This window comes from Pithys albifrons, chromosome 9 (assembly GCF_047495875.1).
Source record: "Pithys albifrons albifrons isolate INPA30051 chromosome 9, PitAlb_v1, whole genome shotgun sequence".
In the NCBI taxonomy this organism is placed as follows: Eukaryota; Metazoa; Chordata; class Aves; order Passeriformes; family Thamnophilidae; genus Pithys; species Pithys albifrons.
The window spans coordinates 17,727,442-17,750,154 of NC_092466.1; the positions used below are offsets into that span (position 1 = coordinate 17,727,442).

At 36.5% G+C, this 22,713-nt stretch overlaps 1 protein-coding gene across 2 annotated transcripts in view; it reads left to right on the forward strand.

Annotated features, from left to right (window-relative positions):
- PLCE1 (phospholipase C epsilon 1) overlaps positions 1-22,713 on the forward strand; it is a 143,718-nt gene that overhangs the window by 89,128 nt on the left and 31,877 nt on the right. Inside the window, exons 4-12 of one of the 2 annotated variants that reach the window (XM_071564382.1) lie at positions 101-417; positions 10,373-10,518; positions 12,296-12,554; positions 13,236-13,444; positions 15,970-16,011; positions 17,610-18,276; positions 18,778-18,960; positions 19,837-19,954; positions 20,304-20,463. In XM_071564382.1, coding sequence (XP_071420483.1) covers positions 101-417; positions 10,373-10,518; positions 12,296-12,554; positions 13,236-13,444; positions 15,970-16,011; positions 17,610-18,276; positions 18,778-18,960; positions 19,837-19,954; positions 20,304-20,463 — 2,101 coding nt within the window. The remainder of the gene's footprint in view (positions 1-100; positions 418-10,372; positions 10,519-12,295; positions 12,555-13,235; positions 13,445-15,969; positions 16,012-17,609; positions 18,277-18,777; positions 18,961-19,836; positions 19,955-20,303; positions 20,464-22,713) is intronic. The other variant, XM_071564383.1, reaches the window with a different exon arrangement.

Here is a 22,713-nt window from a genome sequence, read left to right on the forward strand (position 1 = left end):
AGTTTAACCAAACCAAAATAATACGTTGTCTCACTTTTGCACAGCACAGCCCATGAGTTAAAGGCAAAGCCTAATTAATGTTTTATCTGTTTTGTTGTAGAACGTCAGGCGTGCACATCCATGGCTGGCTCCAGCGGCCTTCCCTCCAGCGTGGCTGGAATCAGCAGGGAGCTGATGGAACTGCAGCACCTCATCCAGTTCCCCGAGGAGGTCGCCAGCATTCTGACGGAGCAGGAGCAGGAGCTCTACCGCAAAGTCTTACCCATTGACTACCTCTGCTTTTTAACCAGGGATTTGGGTAATGCTGAATGTCAAGGCAAGCTGCCATCTATTAAGGCTTCCATATCTGCTACTATTCTTTCTTCTCCCAATGGTGAACATAATGCTGTGGAAGATCTTGTGACAAGGTTTAATGAGGTAAAACATAACTTTAAAACATCTTTGCAAAAGAGTTGCTACATGATGTGTGGGTTAGTTATTACCTTTATCTCTCAGAGCTGTAGTGACAAATTTTTAAGATGTAAATTGAGATGACCACGGATTTAGTTAAATAACTGGCACTGAATTTAATTGGAGTTATGTGACCAGTTTGCTCGGGGATTTTGGAAAACATCAGCCCAACTTTTTCTTGCACATTGTAAAGTAAACATGAAGAGAAAAATTACAGAGTTCTAATTATTTGTATTTATAATGACAGTATGCGGTATGGTTTCAGTCAGTTTATTATTTTGTTTAGGAGCTGGAGTTCTATTTATTTGGTTTGGATTTTTGTAGACTAAGCATGATCTTAGGAGTCAGCACAGAAGTATTATATACTAGAATTTTCTGTATTCTCTGTAATATAACTACACTAATTTGCACTATTTATTTATTTATTCTCTATGTGTCTTGAATTTTATCATAAAAAGAAGTGTGACTTGGCACGACACATTTTCAAATGCCAAATCTTGAGTTCTTTACTAAAATTTTATTTTTAGTAAGATGATCTTGTGATGAGTTTAATAGAAAACTGATCAAATATTGAGAAAATTATAAAAGAAATCCACCCAAAACTGCAACCCAAAATAGAAGAAAACCAACTAAATATACCCTCAGATTTTAGCTGCAGAAACATGGAACAATTTCTTTTTTTTTGGGGGGGGGGGAGGGGGGAGTTTGTGTTGTTTTTTGGTTTTGATGGGTTTTTTTGTGTTTGGGTTTTTGTTTTGTTTGTGTTCATTGTTTTTTAATTTTTTATTTCTGTGTGAAACATGAGCAATGTTAGCAGTTTCTAAATTCATAGAAGTGCAATAAATTGAAGATAAAGTTGACTTAGTGCTCTGTTGGTTTGCTATCCACTGCATTCTTGTGGTTGAATAAGGGATGAAAATTGTGCAGGTGGCAAAAAACCCAGCATAAAATTAATTAGGTGCAGAAGAATGTGTATTAACCCGCAGGGAACTTCCTGTGCACGGAAGAATCAGTGAGTGAATGTCCAGCATGTTTCAAGGGTTCCTGATTCTTGCATGTTATTGAGATTTGACATCTAAAATAGTGTAAATATACTGCCTTCTCTCACCTCATTCTGTTATGGGGGCATACATAAAAGTGCAAGTACAGTATTTCAGTCTTTACAGAGCCTAAAAATTGTTTGAATTAGCTCTAGTTACAGTACTCAAGAATTACCGTGGCTGGTGCATGGCTGGAGAGCAATCCAGCTGCTGACCCAGTTAGGACCCTCCTTCCTGTGGTCCTCCTCTTACTCCTGGGGATCTCCAGAGTGAGGGCAGTGGAAAAAAGGTGCAATGGTCAAGCTCTGGTAGGAGCTGGTGAGGCACAATGCCAGAACAAGTTTCTAGAGGACATGTCCCAGTTGCTGTACAAGTTAGATGAGCCATCATTGTGCTCTGACAGGACTGAAGAGCAAGTAGGTGGTGAAGAGATGTCTGTCCCATAACAATGAGAATTTTAGCATTAAAGTTATCTTTGGATAAAAAGTTAACATTATCTTTTAGTCTTGGAGGTTTGTGACTTTGCATTTTTTGAAGTCTACCAATTTTTGTTTGATAATGCTACAAGGTAGTTTTTATGCAATTTGAATTAATTCCTAAATATTCAGTGCATAGATTCTATGGTGTTTAGTGCAATAGGTTATTTTAAGTATGATCTGGAATAAATTTTTTTAAAACATAGATATTGTATGTTTAAGTGGAGTTATTGTACAATATTTACTGCTTGTAATAAATCGCTGGTTTGCTATCTGCTTTATCTGGTGGTGGAGTATATCAGTTGCTGGAGCCAATCACAAGCGTGAATGTTCAAAATGTCTTTGTTTATAAATGGCAAGAAAATTCTTGTGCAAAGAGTCATGATTTTGTTGGCAAAAGTCAGTGAGCACTTGCTGATTCTTTTGGCATTGCCTATAGAAATTCTGAAGTGTATTTGTAATGTGGGAGCCAAAATTACTTTTAGGATGACAGGCCTCTGGTACATAATGGCGAAAAAACAATTCCATGCCATTGTCCTGTTAAATAACAATTATATAGAGAATTTTTCAAAAAGCATTATGCTTTTTAGAATTTTTTCTGACAGTATATATTAATGAGGAACACTTTATACTGCTTGTTTAAAATGACAGTCAATAAATCATGAAGATTTTGAGCTACATGCATTCAGTATGGCAAACTAAAAATAAAGCCTGCAGTCTTTAAGGTTTGATTGGAGCTGTAGTGGAATTATAGTGAAGCACAACACATACTCATCCTTGAGACACAGCTGATACTTCACTTGCTGCTAGTAATATCAAATTAAACATAGTCTCGTTAGAGCAAGGCAGTAGACCAAGCTAAAGGCAGATATTCATTCCTGTTACTACATGTAATTAAAAGCTGATTCTGAATTAGTTGCCAGTGTGGGAGGATTAGAGTGAAATATAGTAACATATACTGTTACAAAACTATTGGCTTTTGGATTCTCTAAGACTGCACTTAAAAAGACTACTAATATATTTTTCTGCTCTGATAGAGCCCTGATTACCAGAAGTGTAATTTTCATTGTGGTAAAACTGTGGAAAGAAACTGTTAAAGAGATTCTGCAGTTAGCGGAGCCTTGGTGGCTGGGAACAAATTGGGAAAATGACATCCACATGTGTTTTAGGACCCTGAGAGCTGTAACATATTTTTTTCCATCTCTCCTTGTGGCATACTGTGACTTTTTCCTCTTCATTTAGTTCTTTTCTCTGATTCCTGTATGACATGAGTTCACCCTACTTCTTTACCAGGAGTGATGTGGTCCTTACTCAGTATCATGTGCCACAGTCTTCCTGCGATTCTTTCTGTTTCAGTATTTTTACCCCTCCCCAGGCTCTTGCACCTTTATGGCTTTTACTTCCAGCCATTCTTCTGCCTTGTACCAGCAAAGCACCCTCAGAAACACAGGTCCAATGTACATGTTGCAAATGTTCATATAAACATTTAAAATCATTTCAGTCATTGCTTTATATAAACATGAAAAGAGTCTCTTTTAAGTTGATCTTACTGGCTGCAGCTTCAAGTTAAAGAAAAGGAATAAAACTTATAGTAAAATGAAGCATTTAATTTTCCGTGCTGAGATATGCATAAAAATCAATCGTGATGTCATAGATTGAAAGCTGCACCAGACTGAAAGATCATTCAAACAGCTGACTGAAGGTGGTCCCACTCTTGACTTGAAAATGCAGATTAAGACATTGAGTAAATGAGGTGATTTTTTGGAACAATATGATTGCTAAAAAATAGGCTAAGAAGATAAAATATTTTGAACCACTCCAGCATAGCACTGCTACTGCAGTGGGTTCATCATTCACTGAGTCATTCTCACTTTCAGTAAAGTTAATTAAAAGTATGGCTATTTAGGACACTTAGTGATGATAGTTTTATTTTTCATGGTTTAATTTTGTAAGGCTTTTTTCATTGTTCATTCAAACCCCAAATTTAAACCTCACTAGCAAAACAGAGACATATCATTTTACTGAAATAATGGAATGTAAATAAATATGACACTCTTAGTTCAGCATTTTTTTGCAATGCCTAAATGGGTTTGCATAATGCTTTTAAAAAGATTGTGTTTGTACAAATATCAAACTGTTTCCAGTCCTTGTTTGGAATAGTGTTTAATCAGAGCTAAAATGGTAAATGTTCTCTGTAGGGTTATATAATTTCACTCAAGCATGTAAAGTAAACCATCAACTCATAAGATATGCAATTTAAAATACTCACATTTTAAAAATGCATCTGAAAATTATTTTGCATATTATACCAAAAGCCAAAAAAAAAAGGTAATAATTAAAATTCAGTGAAATCCCATGTAAAAAACTCCAGTTCTGTGTTATACTCTTCGATCCTTATATTTATGATTAAGCACTGGCAGGTTTGTGCACAGTCAGCAATGCAAGGGAACTCATTGCAGCCAGCTGTTAGTGCTAATGCTGCATGCTCATAGTGGGATTTAATTATATTTTAAAGGGAACAATCAGACTCCACTGATACACTGATTTCTGCTTTTAAGCAAGACAGTGTATGTTTTTCCCTCTGCCATAAGTACCACATGATGCCTGATGAGGGTTAGCTTTTTCACAGATTTTTCACGTTCTTCAGATTTTACTTCAATTTCTTGATTTTTCGCGAACAAAATTATTAAAAGCAGAATGACTTGACTGAGTGGGTTACAAATTGCCATGCTTATCCTTTGGATACCTGAAAAATCATCTTGTTTTGTATTCAAAGACTTTTCACACACATACTTTACTGCATCACTAATAAAATTTCTTGTTTTCTTGCTCCAATGTAGGCAGTAGTTGCATCAGCTACAGTTTATTATAGAAAGGTATCATGGCTAACTTTTATGTTAGGTGTTAGAGAAGATATGTACTGTAATCTTACTTTGTGATAAACCAAAAGATTTTGTTTTACTTGCTACCAATGGTAAGTGTTGAACTCCAGGTGGAGAGCTGTGTTAGTGAATTTCTCCTCCAAAAGCTGCATCCATGAAGTATTTTGAAGTTCCTAAAAATGTAATATGAAAATAGAAGATATCCTTTCTTCCATATAGTATCACCCACTGAAGTATGTAGCCTGGGAGTTGCTGTAAAAGCCTTAAAAACTTAAGCACTGGAGAAATGAGTGCAAAACACTGCACCTTGCAGGTGGAGATTGTTAATAATTTCCTCTCTCAATACCTATCACCATCACGTCTACATTCTGATAAAATATAAACAATAAATTCATTCCCATTTAAAAAATATCATGTAATACATACTCCAGCAGCTGTATAGAGGATAGTAAAGAATTGTATATATGTACATATATATGAATTAGTATAATTTTGAGTATTAAAAGACTAAGAGAATGAGTAAATAAAATCCGTGACAAATTCAGAGATACAGTTAATAATGCAAAATGCATCCAACACCGTTCCTTCCTGTGTACTGCATGTAGCAGGGTTCCTGTAAAGGATAACCACTTGAAAAGACTTTAAGGTCATGTACCATAACTTGAAGATCAAGTTCCATCATGACAGTCTCTTTTATGCCCTTTAGATTTTATTAGTTAAAGCAGCTGAGTGTCACTAATAAGCTCTGTCCTGCCCCAGACAAATTGGGAGATTTTTGCCGGTGTATAGACTTGACTTGAAGTTAGTGGTAGTTCAGTGATTAGATAATCAAAATAATATATTTTTAATCACTGAAATAGATTTCCCATGTTTAAAAGTAAAAAATATTAACACTGGGTTATATGCCTTTCCAAATGATTTAGCAATATCTAACTTGAATTGTCTTTGATCAAGGTAAAATAAATCTAAAAACCTTAAAAAAATAATTGAAAAGAATAAATTTTAATGCAATTAAAATAGTAAAGGATGATATAAAAAGATAATTTTAGAAAATGTGAGACTGTACAGATCTTTTTGTACTACTGTACTTGAGAACATTGCTCACTACAGCTTGCATTACCCAGAAACCTGATGCAGATCCTGTGTGCTCAAATTCAGATTCGAAGGAGACTCCTATACTGCTGAAAATTTGCAAATGAAGCTACTCTATATCTGAAATAAGTTTGGCACAATTGTTGTATTGGGGCATCAGGAATATTTAAATCTTAACTAAGTATCTATTTTATTTAATTTTGCTTGTTTAGTACTTAATATTAGTATGCAGTAATCCTGAAGGACACTCATTTTTATCCATCTGAATGAAAAGACTGGTGTTGTTATCAACTTATGTAAGTGGATCGTGTTTTGATTTATTACTTTTCTTGTGCCTTACAATCATGTGGATTGTAGTAACGAAGCCAGGATACATTTTCTCATACTTCTGAGACTCATCAGCAGTGCAGCGGAAATCTAATTATAGGTTTGCTGTGGTGATTTCTGTTCTGAAGGGAGTCTAAAATGAGTTACGTAAACAGAACTATGTAAGTCAAGTGTGAAAAAAGTAAAGTAAGGAAGTAATGATTCCTATGTTGATGTGTAGGTTGTGATCTGACATTACAGTGCTATCTAACACAAAAACTTTGTCCAAAAAGCTTTACTGCTCAGTCTGAGAAATGCTTGCGATGGGATTTGGTCTCCTTGGCAAGGCTAATGCTGTGCACTCTTTTGGCTGGGGTGTGATGTCTGGTCCTGGTGCTTCCTCAGGCACCGCCCGTGTGGCAAAGCTCTCGTGCTGCTGGAGTGGCTGCTCGATAACTGGGCAGCTGGTTACCTGATGGTGCTTCATCCTCAGGTGAGGTGTTCCTCAGGTGTGGTGCAGCTGGGGAGGTAGCTCTGCAAGCCAACCAACAATGAGCTGCAGGAAGAGGAGTCACTGTTCTGTTCTCAGTCAGCCAAAGTGTCCAGAAGTCAGAGCGTGACAGTGTGGAGCTTCCTTTTGCTCTCTTCCCCCAGCAGAAAACTCCTGATTTTCGTGAGAGAGAAATCGTGCCTCTTCAAAATACTGTCTGTGCTACTTGCTTGTGAAAGTGGAAAAAACAGTATTCTGAATTCCACTTTCGGATGAATTCCATAGTCACCAAGAAATAAGTACATATGCAGAGTTGTTCTCTGCTTTACTCCTGTGTGAGGTGCCTCTAGCTCAGGTATACACAGACAGCATCTGAGGAATCCCACTTTGGAACTTCCATTTCAACAAAGATCTTGACAAGTTTGGTATTTCTTGAATCCCATCTGTGCAGAGGAGGCTTGTGCATCCCATGCAGCAAAAAATTACTATAAGCACTGTCAGGTATTTTGGGGATCCAGTGGCAGCTATACACGTTTGAGAATGTCAGTGATTATGGAGGCATCCCTTTGAGGATATGCTGTGCACTCCTCACATATTTATCAGTAAATCACAAAATTAAAGAGTGTATTTACTGAGTACTGTTTAATGTTTTAATTAATGTTTTAATTAATTCCTCTAAGCTATCAACCATGGGCTTTCTTACTTGCAATTCAGTGTTTCTACATCAGTCATCTTAGCTGTGCCCGTTATGAGTAATCACCTCAAATTAATGTCAAGATATTCCAGTATGCATTTATTGAAGAGCTTTTGAATATTTTTGAATATTGTTCTTCATTATAAAGTTCTTGGATTCATAAGTCAGTCTGCTAGGGCAGAATAAAATCTTCATGGAGTTCAGAGCTGGCAAGTAACCTCAGCCAGCTGAGATCCAGCTTCAATTTTCTGCTTCTCTAAAGCCTTTTGATTCAGCCAGATCTCCCACCTTCAAAATTCCTATCAGAAGAGCCCCCCCAGGCATTTTAAGTGGGTAACTGATAGTTCTGCTTATTAATTTTATGTTTGTTTCCCAGCTGGGCTTCAGGACCACCTTTAACTTTTGGGAAAAGCCTCCTCAGTTCTGTTACCTGACTGAATTCTTCTCCCTTTCCGTCTGTCTTTGCTAAAAAAATCTCACAGTAGAAAGGTTGTTGCAGGTATTAGGCAGAGCACTCAGCAAAAGCTTCACTTAATGAACAGGGATGACCTTTGTGCACAGTCCTTTCCTCTGTTCCCTCCTTTCTGACAGTGCTGTTGCATTTTAATTATCTCTGTTCTAGTCTCACTGATGAATTCTTCCAAGAAAGCAGTTTTGGAGAACCTGCATTTGCCCATTCTCTTCTAAATGTAGAGATTCGGGCACATTCTTTTTCATTCTTGTTTAGTGAAAGGTTCTTTAAATGTTTTCTATTCTTCCTGTAAGTCTGTTGTCCTTCAAGAGGAGTGAGCATAAATTTCATGGTGCCTTTTGTACCCTTCTTTTGCTTGTACATGCAGTATCTGGAGGCTGCAAAGGCTTGTTCATGCTGCCCTTTATAATTTTTTGTTTGCTTTTTCAGATTGTTTGTAAGAGTTTATTGTAACTGTTTATAGCAGTCCTAAAATTCTCTATTAAATAAAATTGCAGCAAATGGTTGCCCTGGTTTCAGGGTTTCCTCATAGTGGGGAGTCTGAAGTTAATTGCCTTTTTAGACATTTTTTCTCAATTTTGTTACTGTTTTCTTGTGGTCATTACATCTTTACTGCTTAGATTAAAGCATATGTGTTTAAAATTACATTATTCTTTAAACTGTTTAAAACCATATTAATCAAACTGTCATTACCACACTTGGTATTTCATACCAAATAAATATTATTTTTGTATGATTGCATGTTTAGCATTTGCATTCCCTAACAAAGACATTTCTGGAAAATGGCAGTAATATCCAAAAACAATATGTAATTTTATTCCAGCATACACAAACAAATTCACGCCAACTTTGAATTAAAGACCAGACTGTTTTTAATGGATTTGTTTTATTACTTTGTATTCTGGTTTTGCCCTCATTTGACCCCCCATGTCATGCAGGTTGGGTTTTTTTTATTTTTTCCATACCTTCATGCTTTTCAGTATGCACTTCTTTGATTTAGTTTTTATATTTTAGGAATAGTGAACATTTCAGATAAAATTTTGGCTGAATTCAAATTCTCATTCTGAGCTGCTGCAGTGATTACTCTGTTGTCCCCTGATCCTCCCATCCCATTGGAGCATCCCTACAGTCACAGTACTCCCTTTGTCCGCAGCAGATGAATTTCTTCAAGAATTCAGTCCTAAAAATGTGGGGGTTTTTTTCATTTGTACAAACATATATATTGCATGTATTAGAACTGTGGCTTGTCTTCTCATCTGGACTTTTCTTCTTTATTGTTCTTGATTGACTTGGGCTTCAGAAAGCTTAAATAGTAACTTAGATGCTTCATGTTCTTTGACTGTTCTCCTTCAGGAGTGGGAGGGTCAGAACACTGAGTTTGTAAAGACCTGCACAAATGGAAGCACTATAATTTTTTTCCTGTTAGTACTAATGAATTTACATTTTATTTCACATGCTTGTTTTTTTAAAACAAAAGTCTATGCCCCCAAGGGATGAACTAGCATTATCTAATTTTTATAAGCCTCTCCTCACACTGCTGTTGTCTGTAAACATTTGAATCCTCCAGGACCAAAGAATGGAACTCAGTGTCAGTAAACAAATCACGTTTATTGCCTCCTAAGTGTTTACACAATGACAAAAATCAAACCTCCAGGGAGTCATATTGTAAAAAGAAACAGCTGGTTTAAATTAGGTTTCCATGTGAAATATAGCTACTTTTTATGGATGTTGTGGGAACATAAACTAGAAAGAAAATCTGCACACTGATAAGATGAAGGTTTGATTTTTATTTGTTTAAATGCAAGCAGAGTCATGTACTAAGTTGATTTCTGATTCTGGCATTAATTATTCATCAAACAGAAGTTGGTTGTATGGTCACACTTAGGAAGGTGAGGGCGGGTTTTTGTTTACTTCATTTGTGATCTTGCAAACAGATAATGTGAATTGTCCTAAATGTTTGATGCATAGAGGAATTAGCAAATTTGTGCATTAAATACATCTATCAGTTTTGTGAATTGAACCAAAACCAAAAAATTGTAATGTATCAACTTTGACTGTCCATGTTGTAAGAACAAGGGTTATTCAGTGTGAGGCTGAGATTTCTAAGCCATGTAAATGGGAATTTACACTGCAGGTCTCTCTGGCAGCTTTAGAAATCAGTGCTAACTTATGCTGTCCATTTTCTTCTGTGGCCTCGATGCATATTCAGAATGTTTTATATTAATATACAGTAGTTTTTTGTTTAGTGGATTTTTTCTAGAGTAGTTAATAATTTAACTCTTGTAATGTGAATATGTGGGTGTGTAAGTTGTGTTTGCAATACATATGTGGTTTGGTCATGGGGGTATCAGTGGAATCCTGACTGATAACCTCCTGATGGAAAATCCCCCAAACCCCCACATTATCTATCAAGTATACATGAATGCTCCAAGTGACATTGCTTTGGCTGACCTTCTGTTTGTTTTACAAGGTGAGCTCCTGGGTTACCTGGCTGATCCTGACTGCAGGCTCTATGGAGGAGAAACGAGAAGTCTTCTCATATTTAGTACATGTGGCAAAATGCTGCTGGAATATGGGCAACTACAATGCTGTAATGGAATTTCTGGCAGGGCTAAGGTACTTGAGGCTTTTTTTTTTTTAAATGTCTTTTTAGTGATTGATTACACTTCAGCTTCTGTTAAGCAGATGTCTCTGGAGAACAATGAACTAAACAGAAATCCATGGCTAAATCACATCATCTCACGCTGTGACTTTCTAGTAATCCTTTTGGAAAAAGGAAGCATGCTAAACCCTTTTTTGTTTCCTAAAAATGCACTGGAGACACTTACCAGTTTTCCTGGTACTGAATATGTTGCATTAGAAGACATCCTTTTGTTTCTTTACTGAAATGTTTAAAATGTGAAAAGAAGATGGGAAAGCAGTTGTGGTTTATCTAATGAGATACAACAAATGTAACTTGGGGTTGGAGTCTCCAGAACACAAGTGAAACATAATCGTGATGACATTCTAAAAGGGTCAGTCTTAAATGTAAAAAAAAAAAACAACCCCAAAACAACCAAAAAACCCCAACAAAACCAAACAGCCAAGTCTGATTTTTAACTCCTGCAATTTACTTATACAGATGGATGTTGGGATTTCATGCTGTCACAGCATACAGAACCTACAGTATCCCCTGGGGAGAGTGGGGGGTTAAAGGCAGTTCACTACCTGTTTCTCTATCAAATTACAGGTTCACCATGCAGGGCCAGGTGAGCAGGAAAGCAGTGCCTTGGCATTGGCAGTTCAGGGGATGGCAAATGAGGAATAGTTAAGATTAGATTTCCCATCTCTTAGCTTTAACCCTCCTTGTATATAGCGTTTGTGTAACAAACTTCAAAGTTACAAGCTTTAAAGTGTTTGTGCTGCTGCTCTGTAGTTTAGTAAGGATTCTCATTGAGCTATTTGTTTATATTTTTGTATATAAAACACATTTGAAACACTCATAGGCAAGGGAAGTACATTTCAGCAGAACATATCCACAATCTCCAAGTCACATAAGTTATGAGGGAAAATGTAAAGCCAATTAAGGGCTTAATTTTTACCTCTAAGCATCTGCACAGCACAAGGGAAGGAGAGGAGAGGAAGGCTAGTGCTGATTAGCAGTGTTTCCAGGACAGAGACAGAAAGTGGGGTTAAGGGCATTCTACTGGGAGCATTTCCATAGACCTTTTGGAATGTCTGAGGCCAGGGGTGGGCAGAAAGGCCATATAATTACACAGACATACAGCTCAGATAGTGAGAGAGCTCCCAGAGGTACTCACGGTCCTTGGAGCTGGTGCCTGAGAGCTGGAACATGGTCCTGACTTCCTTATTTCTGTGAAAATAAATAATCTGTGAGTGAAGTGGGGAAAATAACCTGCCTAAATTTTTAAAAATACATTTAATTAGAAACCCCCAACTTTTGCTAACTTTATGGTTGGTTCATAATACAATTAAAGGAATTTGTAAGAAACATTTTGGTTTGTCTTTATGCAAATTCCTTAAAATTTTCTTAGTTTTTTCCAGGCCCTTAGAAATTTTAGGCAATGACACAATGAAAGAGTTAGAAAGTCTCCTGGTATGTCTTACACAGCTGGGCTTTTGTTAAAATGTGAAATGTTACTCCAGTAGATCAGACTACTTGTTTCTCCTTTTTAGCTTTGTTCTTTAATAATTCAGAGGGTGGAAATCTCTTAAAAATAATTACTTTTATTTCATTCATTCATTCATTCATTCATTCATTCATTCATTCATTCATTCATTCATTTCTGAGCAATGATGATTTCCTCTATTATGTATATGCTGTCAGTGTTGAACTGGAAAGTAAATAGTTTCAAATTTTTTTAATAAATAGTGTGATCTCTTTTTACAATAGGTCAAGAAAAGTTTTAAAAATGTGGCAGTTTATGGACCAGTCTGATATTGAAACCATGCGAAGTCTGAAAGACGCTATGGCACAGCACGAGTCATCATCTGAATACAGGAAAGTGGTCAACCGGGCACTCAACATTCCAGGCTGTAAAGTTGTTCCTTTCTGTGGTGTATTTTTAAAAGAGCTTTGTGAAGTTTTGGATGGAGCATCAAGCCTCATCAGACTCTGTCCACGATATAACTCCCAGGAAGAAACATTAGAGGTAAATGAGATGAATATTCTAAGAAGTTATGGTCATAGCCATCCAGTGCTTTATTTTATGTAATTTTACACAAGGGCATCATCTAACTAAAATTTTCTGAACCAAATGGTTACTAGACTGCTCAGTTACATGGACCTCAATTTAATTCCTGTAGTTACTCAGCAATTTAGATTTGGTTGCTTATAACGTAGTTCTATATCAGAGTACTGAAAAATTAGCATAATAGCAAAGGGTCATGTTTATACTTTGGGTGAAATGTATGTAAAGCTTTGAAGATGTAATTATTTTCTGATAAATTCTCTGACCTTCCACTTAGCTCCTTGGGAATTGGAAAGTTTTCAGTTTGTTAAAAATGGAATTAGAAGCTCAGTGGATCGAGCTTTTCTTCTAGGGAAAGAAACAATTCCCTTGAGTTTTATCCTTTTGGTTTTAAAAGAAAAATGTCCCTGTGAGATGAAAAGATTAAGACTGAGGTGTTTTAAAAGTTTTCAGGACTTACTGTAACTCATGTTACTTGATTTATGAGGTGATTTCATCTGTTTTGGGTTGTAAGTAAGCACAAAATCCCACTGGAAGCCAATAGAAAGTATGAGCTAAAATATCTTAGTAGTAAAAGATTCTGCAGTGAGAAGTAGATGACAAAACACTCTATAACTATACTAATCTTTTAGATATCTCTAGTTTGTTTCAGATTACAGTGGACAAGATCATTTCTTGCAACGAGTAGGGCAAGATGGTTTAAATAATCCAGAAAAGGAATCAACAACAAACAGTATCTTTCAAACTATTCGGAGCTGCAATCGCAGTTTGGAATCTGAGGAGGGTGAAGACACTGTCAGTGAAGGGAGCGAGTCACGAAAAAACTCTTTGAAGGACAAAAGCCGGTACCAGTAGGTCTCATATTATTTACTGTCATCACATGTATATTTCATGGTTTTAATTTCTAATTTCCTTTAACCAAGGCTTGCTTTTAGAATTAAGGGCAACTTTAACAACTTCCCTTGTATTTATGCTCTTCCAATTCAGAACTTTTTTTCCCCTGTAGTCACTATAAGTGTCTGATACTCAACTTATTGGAAACTCTCTGTATGGTCATATTTTCCCTCACATATAATTGCTTCCTCTCACGATAAGGGTAAATCCTTTTTGTCTTACACATAGAGCTTTAAAATTCCACAGTTGCAATTATAATTTTGATCTCTAGTGACAGGAATAGCATCAGGACATATTTGTTATCAGAGCTCAGAACATTATATTCTGCATGCTCAGGCAGTGTTCTGACTCCTTCAAAATAAAGGTTATTTATTATCCTTCAGAAGACCTGTTCTTTTAGGGACATATTAGTTTGAGGCTTTTAAATTTTGTCCAGAAAATACTTGTGAGCACACATTTTGAATTCTCAGGTTGCTGTAGTCCTGCTATTTCGGAAAGGACTTTACTTCATTATGCCCCATGTAAAAAAAGCCCAGTGTTCAGTAGTCTCAGATTTCACTCTGAAGACCTGATGTATTCTGTACTATTCATCAGCAGGAAGTGTAGTAAATACAAAGTTTAAGACATCACATGATGTTTTGGAATGTTCAATGAAGTCTCATTGCAAGCTCGTGTAAACAGAGGTGGAGCAGCTTTAAACTGAGTAACTGTGTTAGACTAACTTGAAAATAAGTAACAGAACTGTATTATTCTGAGGTGAAACACTAAAATTACATGAAGGTTTACATAAAAAGAACATGCTTAAGTGACTGCCTGAGTTATTTATTGGTAGTGTCTGTCAGAAATATCCAGATATTCAGAACTATCCAACATATTTCAGCTACTTAAACATAAAATCTAATAAGTGGCTGCCTGAGAAGCAACTACCATCTTCCTGCTTAAAATGCATTTATTTCATTAACATGTAATTCTAAATTTCATTTCAAATAAATAATCATTATTTCCTGAAAGAATGGTTTCTAATAGAATTATTCACATCTGGCTTTAGTTGCTTCTGGGAAGTGGAGCAGTAGATTAAGGCAAGAAAGAGAGACACACTTCTCTGCCCATTTATGTTATCTTGTGGTTACTTCAGGCCAAATACTTTACTTTAGGAATTAATTTTTGTTAATTAATGTGCTTTAAAATCATCCTGCAAATCACAGTTCAAATGGAGAATAAGCTACGCAAATCAACATTTCGCTTGGATGAGCAAAATAAAAATTAGATGTAAAAGAACAATATGGAGAGAATTAAAGGGTTTTTTTATGTGTTTATGAAGTAATTTCTTGGTGAATTAGTTATTTATGCTTTAAATATAATCTAGTAAATTCCACTCTAAATTAGGTAGGAATTAATTTTTTTTTTAAAAAAAGCTCATATGAATCTGAAATGAGTTTAAATTTTAAAAGAACAAAACTGCAGATAGGAAATTAAAGTTATATTTCCTGATTCAGGCTACTAACTACTCTGCTAGTAGTATTTGTATTTCTGATGCTAACAGTAAAATTGCTTGTAGAATACTTCTGAATGTACTGACTTAGCCCAAGTACTTCACAGACTCAGAATTCTTGTTTCACTTGCCATCTCTTTCCTGGGCATGCAGAGACCTGGGTACAGCACGGGATCGAATTGCTGCAGAGGCAGAAGGGCCATGTTCTGTTGTCCGTCTTGTATGGAGCCTGTGATGTTCAGTTTATTTTTAATTCTATAAACAGCTAAAGAGTTCTAAGGAAGAAATTTAGTCCTTTCTTGTAAGACCTGTCATGTTTGCATAGTATTATAAAATCTAAATCATATCATAATTATGTAGTACCTGATAATTCTGTGTTGTGGTCATAAAGAAAAAATTACACTGCATAGCATGTCCCTCATTCTTTTATAATTGCAAGAAAGATTTTCAATTAGTTTTTCTTTTGATGATATGGATTAGTATTGTGAAACATGAACTCACTAAAGCTGGTAGGTTAATTTGATTTGAAGAAAATGAAAGGCATCTAATAGAATCAGTGAACAATGGGTATAATTACTTTGCTGGTTGAGTTAGCAAGTAAGCTCTATCACTCTCTAATCAGTGACCCATCTAATTTCCCTGAATGTCTGTACATGAGAGATAAGTATTAAACACTAATCTTTATTAGAACTCTATTTTGACAGTTCTCAGATAAATAAAGGTAGGCAGGAAAATAGAAAAAACCTTGACGTTTGAAATACAGTTTTTATGGAATTGTTAATTCATCGACCTATTTAGATACTCTAAACTCTGATACATTGCTTTATTAGCCTGATTTCATGTTCACTTTTAAGCTTGTCTAATTACAATAAATAACTCATAAAATAATAGGGGGAAATCTCATTTTGTTTTCTTTTTATATACTCTGCCATTTTCTCCTCTAAAACTGCAATCTCTTTCCTTTATCCTTTTCATTCCCATGCATCTCAGTGCAGCACACAGAAAGCAAGCCCCTGGTTCAAAGCGAGCCCTGTAAGTGTGTTCTCAGTATTTGATGCTGTGTTGCTTTTGGCAGCTCATGTCAGAGGTTCTGTTTCTGAGTGTGGTCACATGTGTGTGTCTGCCTTACCTGCTGCTTGGACATTTTAATCTGCAGCCTGCAACATGCTGCCAAATGTGAAATGAGGCATAAACAAAGCTCTGCCATTTCTGTCTCCTCCGGCCATGCACACCTAGTCTCAGAATACATTTTCGTAGCATTTTTACATAGACTTGTTTGATTGTGTTGAGGACATGGAGGAGAAAGAGCTGCTTCAGTTGTTCATTTGATTTTCAAATGTTAATCTTGTATAACACAGGTAAATATTTCAATTTACATGTGTCTGGTAAGACTCTAGTAAGACAATGTATATCAGCTCAGTTATAATGTATGGCTTTTATTTTAGAAATATTTTTTAAAGAAACAGAGCTACGCAGGGCTGATGCAGTTACTCTGCAAGTCACCTCACCACAAGCAATATATCCTCAGCCTATTGGCCACCTTTTTATAAATTTGGTGAAGAGGTAGAGGTCTCATCAATTAATAAATTAATTTGTGGCCCAGGTAGAGGAGAGTTGGAGGGAAAACTAATGGTCGTCTATGAAGTTTTGCATTGAGAGATTGCATATATAATTTGGAACAAGTTTTGCTCAGTTGGTAGAACAGGGACAGGAACTGAGAGTACTGTGGTGATATGAAGGGGAAGCACAGAGGGTATTAGGACCAGATGTCTTGGAGGATATGTGAAGGAAAATGGTTTGGACTTTATTGGCTGAATATCCTTAGGAAAACGTGTTTTATTAGTTCTGTTGTACACAGAACAGTTTGTTCTTTTTTTACGTTCACTGAAGAAGTATCAAAATATTGAACATTTGTGCATTCATACATGTTAGAAGCTTCTGCAGGGAAGGTATTTTATTTAAACTGCCTCTTCTATTAGTTCAGTACTGTTGCTCTGTATCTGTTGTTTCTAATTATGGCAAAATATTTCAAAAATTTTCATTGCTGCATATGAGTTTTTTGTTAGTGTTTTCCTTGAGTAGAATTAAATTTTGTGATGAAAAGTATCTGATAAAATTCTTACTGCATTCTTATGAGGAAAGTATGTATTTTAACCACTATTTTACTAGTGTTAATCAGAGTATTAAATAATGGGAATGATCTGCACATTAAATCAGTAACAGAACAGTAAAAGACAGAGATTAGAAGTCCTGTCTTCAATCCACTAGATCTTGCTAACAGTTCCCAGATATGGTACTTGATATTTCAGTGAAGCAATCTAATGCTGTGGTTTGAAAAACTGGAATCACTTGGCCTTAAGAACCAATCAGACATTTTTATTGCTACTGCAAAGTTTGGAAAGTTCTAAGAAAATATAATTATATTGTTACAGCATCTCTTAATTAATTTGGAATTGCAGTAATATAAATTGTAATACTGTAAAAGCTACAGAATCCCTGTAAGTTGCAATTATATAATGATAATAGTATTCTATTTATTTAAACTATGGCAGAAAAAATATTCATCAATCATAACATAAACCAGCACATGTATCACTAAATATAAGTCTCTCATCTTTGTTCACATGCAGATTTATAATTGGAGATCTTTCAGATTCTGAAAGTGACATATTTGAGCAGTTGAAGGAATGGGACACAAATTCAACGGAAGAGCAACAAAAGGCTTTCTGCCATGGGATAGAACTCATTCCCTGGTATGTGTTATCTATCAGGGCTGATGTCCATCAGTTCATGCAACAAGGAGCAACTGTCATTCATTATGACCAGGAGACACATCTCTCAGCACGTTGCTTTCTTCAGCTTCAGCCTGACAATAGTACTTTGACTTGGACAAAACCCACAACCGTTTGCCCTGCAACTGCTAAGGCAAAACTAAGTGTCCTGGGTAATGCTGCTGAGCTTGGCAAATGTCAGTTTCTTGGTAATCCTGGACTGGTGGAAGGTTTTTTGGACTTATTTTCAGCCAAGGCTGTTTATATGGGACACTCAGGCATTGATATGCACACTGTGTGTGTTCAAAATAAACTTTGTAATATGTCCCTTGAAGAAAATGGTATAACACTACTTTATGGACTTCAGACTACTGATAATAAGTTACTGCACTTTGTTGCTCCAAAATATACTGCCAGAATGCTGTATGATGGATTGCTGGAATTGACTAAAGCTGTAAGAAAAATGAGGAGATTCCCTGATCAAAGACTGCAGTGGCTACGGAAACAGTATGTCAGCCTTTACCAGGTAAAAGATGCTGTGATTCTGTATAAGAAAAGTTCAAAATAACAACAACTTAATGTAAAATAATTAGTTTCTATTATAAGTAGGGTTAGATTAAACATGAGCACCAAATCTCCAACTTTGTAACACAGCTTAAGCCAATAAGATCTGGTTCTCCAAACAATGTTATGTCAAACTTCGCAAGTTTTGAATACACCAAGGTTAAATTTTTTTTATCTTATTAAATTCTTCATATGTTTGGAGTTTTATAATAAACATGTTACTAAGGAAAAAGCAATGACAGTACTTGAAAAGGATGCTGAATTACTGAGTGATGAGAGTTAGGGCCAAAAAAACCCCAAAGCAGCAAACAAAATAGCACTTTGGTATTCACACAGTAATTAAAAATTGCCTCCTCTTGATGTTTTGTCTTTCATTAGTTCTTCAGAGATGTCTGTATTATTGCTTTAAAAAGTGTGTCTGTTCTTAGTCTCCTTGTTTTGTTAACGCTGAGAATTTTTGCAGGAGGATGGAAGGTTTGAAGGCCCAACCTTGGCTCAGGCTGTTGAGCTGTTTGGAGGCAGACGGTGGAGCGCAAGGAACACAAGCACGGGCTCTCTCACCAAGAGCACTGAGAAACCTAACGTACAGAGAAACAACACCCTGGGGATAAGCACAGCTAAGAAAAAGAAGAAAGTACTCATAAGGGTAGAATATTTTTTTATTCATGTGTTTTGTTGCTTATCTGGCTGGTTTGTTTCCTTCTTGCAGTTACTGTGTAGCTAACTGTGTTCTGAACCAGAGGAAAAAGATGATAATTTTAAAACTGTTTATTGCAGTTTCAGGTTTTGGGATTATTGTTCTCCAATAGTTCTGGATTCTTTTCTCATGCTTAAAGCATTCTCAGGACATGTAGGTGCTGGGGCTAGCAGAAGGGGACAGAGCTTTCTTGCAACCTTTAGGTACTACCTCAATATAAAGGTAAAATATTGGTAATAATAAAAATATTAACATACAAAGTGATATCTGAAGTCTGGTGTCACTTTTTTTTAATCTTTTTTGTTTCCATGTTTCCAGAAACATTCCCACAATTATTCCAGTTCAGGTTAGCATGCAGTTTTGTCTCATGTGGGTGACAGTAACATGACCTGATCTGGCAGTCTTCTCTTTTTTCCTGAACTCAACTGCTTTCAGAAATAGGCAGGAGAGAGAAAAAGGCAATGACTTGTTGCTCTATACTACCTGCGCATTCTAGTGGGCAGGTAGGGGAGATTCTTAAATGAGAACCATCCTCTTTAGGGCTCCTGTGCACCGGTGAAATAATGTAAAACCAACTGAAACACTTTCCAGAGGTGAAATCATTGTCTGCTTCTGTGTGATGTCAAACTGAGGTAACAGCTAGTGGTCCCACACTTCACTATGTATCCCATTAAAATTGCCTCTTTTCTACTGGTGTTGGCCTTACAGGAGTCTGTTTCTTAAGGAATAGCTAATTTATCTCATGGTTTTGTTACAGGTTGCACTGATAAAGAATGGAAATAGTTGTGGGTGTGGGGTTTTTATTATGCTTCTCATCATTTCCAGGGTGAAAGTGGAGAGGCCACTGATGATGAAATGGCAACTCGGAAGGCAAAAAGTTGTAAGGAATATCGTAATAGAAGTGGTTCAGATCCTCAAGATATTGATGAACGAGAAGAACCAGGTAGATATATTGCTTCAGTACTTAGAAGTCCATCAGACTTTTGCTCAAAGTCTTTTTATGCAGACACTTTTTGTGGTGTTAAAGACTTTTTGCAGTCAAAACTCCAAATGCTGTAAGCTTTTAAATTAATTTCTGTAGTTGTTCATGATTGTTCTTTCATTTAGTTTCAGTAGCACTCCCTTTCCATTAAGATGAAATGTGTATGTAAGTGTGGTTCAGTATGTACTTTTTGGCTGTTTTGGAACAAATCTGGAATCCTGTTAGTGTCTTACTGTGTGTTAGTGAATTGGATATAAGCATTTTTATTGGGCAAGATGTTTTAATTGTGATGAAAATTTTTTCTCCATAGATCAAAATATTATTATTAATGCTTCTCCATCTAACAACCTGCCATCAAGAAGAGCTCACTCTCTGACTGCATCCGGATCTCCAAACCTGGGAGCTACATCACCTTCACCAGCAAGACCAGTCTCCTCTCCTGTAATATCTTCAAGCAAGAGTCAGTCTAGGTAAGGATTTAAATCAATGCTTTGATTAAAAAAAAAAAAGATACTGTTACTTATCATCAAATGTGTATTTTCTACACACAAAATCTGATAAAAACAGCACCAGAAATGTCATTAGCCTCTTTGTAGACATCTGAAACACATTGTAGAACAAGAAAGGATGTTTAAGCTGAAATACCATGAATCAGAAGATAGCTTTCAGCAAGTCCCTGAGCAGAATGCTTCAGTTTGTCTGTTACAGAAGCAGATAGGAATGCTGTTCCAAAACTACACAAATAGAGAGTTTAACTCTTTCTTCAGTTCTCCAAAACATAGTTATAGACATCTTCTCTATAATGAAAATAAACAGAAATGTTATAGATGTGTGAACTGAAGCTCTGAGGTTTCTCATCACAATTCATTTCTGCTTAGGGAAATAGTAACTTTTGCTGACATTCCTGGTGATGAACCAGAGGAACAGATTTGAAATCTTTCTCTCAATGCCTCTTATCCTTGAACATTCAACCTTTTTATGTCACTTAAGCAGTGCAAAAGGTTATACTGGTTATGTTACATGCAGTGACACAGTGTGCTATTGTATTAATTATATAAATAGTGATGGTTGGTGGTGATGGTAGTAGTTACAGTAGTAATAATATCACAACCATAATGTGTCAGGGATGTGGATGGTACTTTATGGAGTACAAGAGTACAGTCTCAGTAGAGGTTTTGCAGTGCCTTTTAAGAGAATGAATGGAATATGATTATGAGTATGAATCTTGGGAGTTCCACAAGAGCAATAGTAAACAATGAAAGAGATTACTGACACTGGTGTGATGTTACTTTTGCAAAGACATGTCTTGTGTAATGGTTCCTGCTGTGTATTTCTTGGGGATTTTATTTAGACTTAAGAGAGTTGGATATGACAACAGGCGTGAGTAGTAGAGCCACATGTGGACCTATGTGGCTGGCTTAACACTGCTTTCCACTGCTTTCTGAGACTTGTATTATGTTCTTTACTTTTGTTCTTCACTGCCATTCACAACCTTGGATATGTCTTTGTAAGCATTTATGGGGTTTTGGTTTTTTTAAGGGTTAGAACAGATTTACTTAAAACTGAAGAAACACTGCTTTACTACCTCTGGAAAATGCTTCTGTGTTTTGCAAATCTGCTTTTTGCTTTTATGCCAAAATGCTTGTTGTTCTCTAAAAGAGATTAAAAGGCTCAACGGAGAACTCACATTCCCAGGGGAAGGACAGCTAATGTTCTTTTAAATCCTCTTAGTGGTGGGTTTCTGTACAGATCCCTGCATAGCTTAGTGCTGTGGGCCTCTCCAAGTTATCACAGGTTTTCCCTGGCAACATTGTTCCTCAACTCCACACATCTCTTGGCAAAGGCCTCCCATGTTTGCTATGGCCCTTCTTGCTAAAACTTCCTCAGGACAGCTGTGTGGCTGTTTCATCTGTCCTGAAGAAATCATCTCAGAATAAACTTGCATGTTTTGCCCGTTACCTTGACCTAGTTTTCATGACCCATTAAGTGAGTTGGAACACTGGGGAGAGTTTTATTCTTGGTATTTAGTTTTTGGACCCTTGTTGGGCCTAAATTTTGCTTGCCAGTTTTCATGTGTGTGGACACTTCACGTGTCCCTCAATTGTGATCAGTGAGTCTAAGTTATCAAATAGTTGGCTCTCTGCTTTCCTCAAAATTCTTTTGATCTTCCACCTTATATGTCTATTCATTCACTCCTGGGATATATTTTAGAGTAAACCAGCTGGCTGCCTCCAATATGAAATTTAGGTGCAGTTCTGGAAATAGGTGCTCCAGAGACTTCTGTAATCAGATGCATGGATCAAAAGCTTACTCAAACTATCTATAAAATACTGTCTTGGAGGACACAGCAAGATTTGTACCTTCTGGCAATCCACCCACAATTGTGGTATGTCCTATTGCTTTGTGTTGCATTAAACATTAGGCAGTCTGTCGGGCAATAATATGCCATGGCTTATTTCAGCCACTTCAGATATAAAACACACCAAACTTGAAAATATGTCTTAGAGACAGACCAAAACCATTGGAAGCAACCTGACCTGTGCTAATTGCAGGGCAGGGCAGAGCAGTGGGAACTTGAGTTGTTCTACCCCACTCAGAAACAGAGGCAGGACAGGTGCCTGCGGCAGTCCTGGTGGAAGTGATGGAGGAGCAGACTGGGGCAGTGGTCCACAGGCTGTAGTATGTCAAGACACTGAGTAGCAGAATGTTCTTCCTGGGAG